Raw genomic sequence first — 4,666 nt, 5'->3', positions numbered from 1 at the left:
TAACCCATATATTCTTATGGGAAAAAGATATAATAATAATAATAATAATAATAATAATAATAAATAAAAAATACTCAATACACACCCATCCTCTCTCACATGGAGTAGAACCCACACCACATGAGAGGATGGGTATATAAGGAGTGTGTATTGGGTATTTTTGTATGAGATTTGATTCTTGTATAACACCAATACAACTGTACAACAACCCATCACATGAGGGTGAGCCCCACATATGGGGCTCACCCTCATGTGAGGAGCTATTATACAGTTGTTGTATTGGTGTTGTAAATCTAACATTTTCCATTTCGTATTACCTTTCTAATCTTACATCCCTACTTCGACACAACCTAAAACTCGACACCCGAAAACGAATTACAAACCCGGGATGGGGGCTTCTGGAACGTTTAAGTTGAATTGATGAGATTCACCGACACGGGTAATGAAGTTGAACCAAGTCATTATACTCGGTGACCCTACAAACCTCGTTGTTCAAATCTGTGCTTATATCTATCATTGTTTTTGTACTAAAAAAGGTGAAAAAACACTCATCCAAGTCGCCGCACTAGAAGATCCTACAACTACAAATATGGCTGTCTAGGACTCGATGAACGGAGACAAAGTCAACCAACTCATTACACTTGAAGCACTAATCAATACGAATACCCATCACCACCATTTCTTTGGATAGCATATTATTCATATATGTGGTCGCCATTTAATTTGAAGTTGAGAGAGAGAGAGAGAGAGAGAGAGGAAGTAGATATGGTGAATTTGATGTTGCCTGGGGAAAAAAGGGCGGATTTGATAATTGTACAGCCTCTATGAGTATAAGGGAATATATAAAAGAATTCAGAGTGGCTGACACGTTTATATATCAACAGCATCAACTGGGAGAGAAACTGCCCTGTGAAGAGCGTGAGGAAGTAATGAACCAGTGTAGAAACTCTTGGCAGTGACCACATCCTCTGCATTAGAGGAATCCTTCATCGCCTCGCAATTTCGGGCCCTTTGGGTTTCCGAAGTGGGGCAGCTCTTATTGACATGAGCAGAGGATTTCTCCACGGGAGATCCATTGTTCATGGGAGATGTCAAAAACCCATTATCTATTTTGTGTTCCACATTTCCACAAGTTGAAGACTTTGATGGATTTCGTAGCTGTTGATCCCTAAGGTCCCTCAGCTCCATTTGGTACTTTGCTTTGAGCCATCTTAATTCCTGCTGGTTTTCTTTCTCATAATTTTCTGAAAGGTCACAGTATAATGAGGGCTTCAAGGAGAAAGAATGGGAGCCTGATAAATTTTGAATCAAGTTTCCGGCCGCTTTCAATCCGTTGTCGATGTCATTGATCATATTAACCTCATTCCCATCCTCAAGTAATATTGATTGCTCCAATTTCTCATATTCTCCACAAGAATGGCTCTGCCCAGAGCCAACTGAACTACCTTCAGGGATTTCATGCTGACCACAGATGTCATGATAATGCAAGCCATCCTCTGTCGCATGATGCTCAGAAGACTCGGCTTGGAATGTGATCTCCTCGAACCGCCCGTGCATTGAAGCAGCACATCCAATTTTACAGCATTGAAGATTATTTGACAGAAAACACATGAAGGAGCCACTAGAGGTATGGTTGGAAGCACAATTATGGCACAACCTTTGATTAGCAAAGCGGGGTGTTTCCTCTATTCCTGGCCCAAGCCTCCATTCAGGAACCAAGAAAGCAATTTCCCCATCAATCATTTCTGCTATTCTGGTCACATCCTGGTCGGTCATATCCAGTTCTGCAACCATTTCAGTTGCCACGCTTAATGCTGTATCCGTCTCAATGTCGAATGGGAAATAAATGTTTCGGATTCGGCCTGCAAAGAAATTAAGTCACAGTGACACATTTGATTTCCACTAGGAGAGGTACAAGAAAACAGTCCATCAAAATAATGTCAAAGGAAAGAAGAGGAAAGAGATTCCAACCTTCTTTATCTGAAATTCTAAGTCTTAAAAAGATGCCACCATCTTCTCTCTTTTTCCCTTTGATACTTATGTCGACATGTTCATCTTCGGAATGTTCGTCATCATGGTACTCGAAAAGTTCAATTCCATTTGGTGCAATCTCAACTGGATGATAGCCCCATTCATTTTCAGCTTCAAAACCATGACCATTTGTGTATCCATTACTATAGGCGCTATTACTGTGGTGAAGTTCGCGGAAAGGCTGCCTTATAAGGGCACTGGTCTCATCTAGTTCTCTACCATAATCAACTGGTCTCAAATCGTATTCACAATCATCTATTTGGAGAAAAGCGTCATCCAAAAGCTCCCTAGCAGAAAGCCTTCGAGAGACAGTAGCCAAGCATTTCTCCACAAATTGCCGTACTTCCGGATCCTTCACTTTGTACAAAGCATCTGGTTTTTTCCCCTAATAATAATAAATAAATAAATGCAAGTGAAATCTAGTCTTTTTCATATGGTTAAACAAATAAAAGCATGTCAATTGGGGGAGAAAGAATCAGAGGACACTTACAGAAATAACTTTCTTGTAAATCTGAGCAGGATGACTGCATTCACTGTATGGATATTCAAAAGTAACCATTTCCAAGATGCACATCCCAAATGAGTAAATGTCAACTAACTCATTGTAAGCCTCCTCGTATACTTCAGGAGCCATGAACTCTGGAGTCCCTGCGAAAAAGAACCCCAAAAACATATGGACTTCTTATTAAATGTCTTTCAGTGCTCAAATCCACCGTTCCCCCCAGAAGAAAATAATAGAAAAGAGCATGTTACAACAGATAAAAAGTTTCTTTGTTTCATCGCAAATTCAGTATATAAAACAAGGTCTCAACCAACTTCCGTTCAGATAAAAATAGTAACACGATCCAAACCCCCAAAAAAAAAAAAAAAATCACAGGGTTTTAATACCAACGCAGTGAGCCGCATGCGACTTCCGGAGAATCGCAGCGAGGCCAAGATCACCAATCTTTACTTCCCCTTGGTTCCCATTGATAAAGATATTGTCACACTTCAGATCTCTGTGGATCACAGGAGGGTCATGGCTATGAAGATAGAGAAGCCCTCCCAAGATCTGCCTACACCAGTGCTTTACTGCCCTAATGTTAACTCTCTTGTGCTTTAGTCTATACCTATCAATAACAAAAAAGCAAGAGAACCCACAAAAAGTAATCAGGAATCCCAAAGACCCACATAGCAAAAGTAACGGAAAAACAAGGAGTAGCCCAAAAGAATCATTAAAACTTCAAAAAAAAATGCTTACTGCCTCAGAGTGCCAGAAGTGAACATTTCAGTCACAAAATTGATGTTCCTATTGGCAGTGTCAACCCACGAAGCGTAGAATTTCATAATGTTCTTGTGCTTCAATGTCTTCAGGAGATGAATCTCACAGTAAAGTCTTTCAAGATCTTCAGGGCTTTGCAGGAAATCATAAAGCTTGACCTGGTTCCAAGCAACTTCAATTCCTTCATACTCATCAAATGCCCTGTAACTGCAATAATCAAACACCAAAAACACCCAACAACTGCCAAATATATCAAATGCCCATTTACAACTACTCATAGAAAGACCAAAAAGAGCTCAATTTTTGAAGAAATCTGAAACGGATACTCGATAAATCAAGTGGACACGTTCAATTTGTAGAAAAATCTGAAATGGGTGTTCATGAAAAAAAAAAAATGGGAACGTAAGGATCACAATTCGTACACTGTCTTTGAAGCTCCTTTGCCAAGGATTTCATTGTACTGCAACAAATGGAGGAACCCAAATATCAGACTCAAAGCAGATAACGCGAGAGAGAGAGAGAGAGAGAGAGAGAGAGAGAGAGAGGTATACTCTGCCATATCTGCCAGTTGGATCAACTTCAACAAACTCAGAGAAATCCGGTTCAAGATGTGTTAGACCATTCATTCTCCAATTTCTCCTCCACCTTTTTTGCTCTCCTTTTTCTTTCCTATGATTACGATTCCCCTTGTGACTCTTCTTCTTCTACAGTTCTGACACACACTAACACGCGCAGAGGATTTATTATACCAAAATAATACTTTTCTAAAACTTTTGGAGATAGAAAGGCAGAGTGAAAATGAACAATTATTTACATGAGAAAGAGAGAGAGAGAAAAGAGTCTGGGAATTTACATGATTTTTGTAAGACTGTCCGATTTTTAAGAGGATAGAAACACAGCCACCCACCCACGACGGAACGTGACAAACAGAGTGAGAAAGAGATTTCAGTTGGCCTGCAAGTGTGTAAAAACATGGCTTACATAAGGTCCCACTTAAGTTGATGCTCAGATCAGATCATGAGGAGTAGGACCATGCTCGCTAAAAACATGAGAGAAGTTACAATGATCTTCCTCTTATCAAATTATGTTAATTTAAATTTTGGAGTAATTATCTTTTCTCCCATAAATTATTAACTTTTGTGTAAAGCTCTCACAAACTATCAATTCAATCAAAATAAAGCATTAAACTACCAAAGACAACCATTTTCCCCCTACCGTCAGTAAAATGGGTTAAAACAAACGGTCAACGAGTCATGTGACCGTCATATGTTGTTTTACCCTCATTTTCTTCTTATTTCCCTCCATGAACGACCACCATCTTCTAACATGCCCCCATAAACTACCAACATCTTCCAACATGTCCCCATGTAAAAC

The 4,666-nt window shown here is 39.6% G+C and overlaps 1 protein-coding gene across 1 annotated transcript; it reads right to left on the bottom strand.

Annotated features, from left to right (window-relative positions):
• Positions 1-751: 751 nt before the first annotated feature.
• On the bottom strand, positions 752-4,138 carry LOC133851438 (probable serine/threonine-protein kinase WNK9). Its single transcript, XM_062287872.1, has 7 exons — positions 3,844-4,138; positions 3,715-3,752; positions 3,272-3,499; positions 2,920-3,140; positions 2,522-2,679; positions 1,972-2,416; positions 752-1,862 (listed from the first exon to the last, which is right to left on the bottom strand). The coding sequence occupies exons 1-7, from the start codon at positions 3,916-3,918 to the stop codon at positions 871-873; spliced, it is 2,157 nt and encodes a 718-aa protein (XP_062143856.1). The 5' UTR covers positions 3,919-4,138; the 3' UTR covers positions 752-870.
• Between the last annotated feature and the right edge of the window lie 528 nt (positions 4,139-4,666).

Source organism: Alnus glutinosa, chromosome 12 (genome assembly GCF_958979055.1).
Source record: "Alnus glutinosa chromosome 12, dhAlnGlut1.1, whole genome shotgun sequence".
Lineage (NCBI taxonomy): Eukaryota > Viridiplantae > Streptophyta > Magnoliopsida > Fagales > Betulaceae > Alnus > Alnus glutinosa.
Note: the sequence above shows the minus strand (reverse complement) of the source record. Positions and strands in the feature narration are given on the sequence as shown.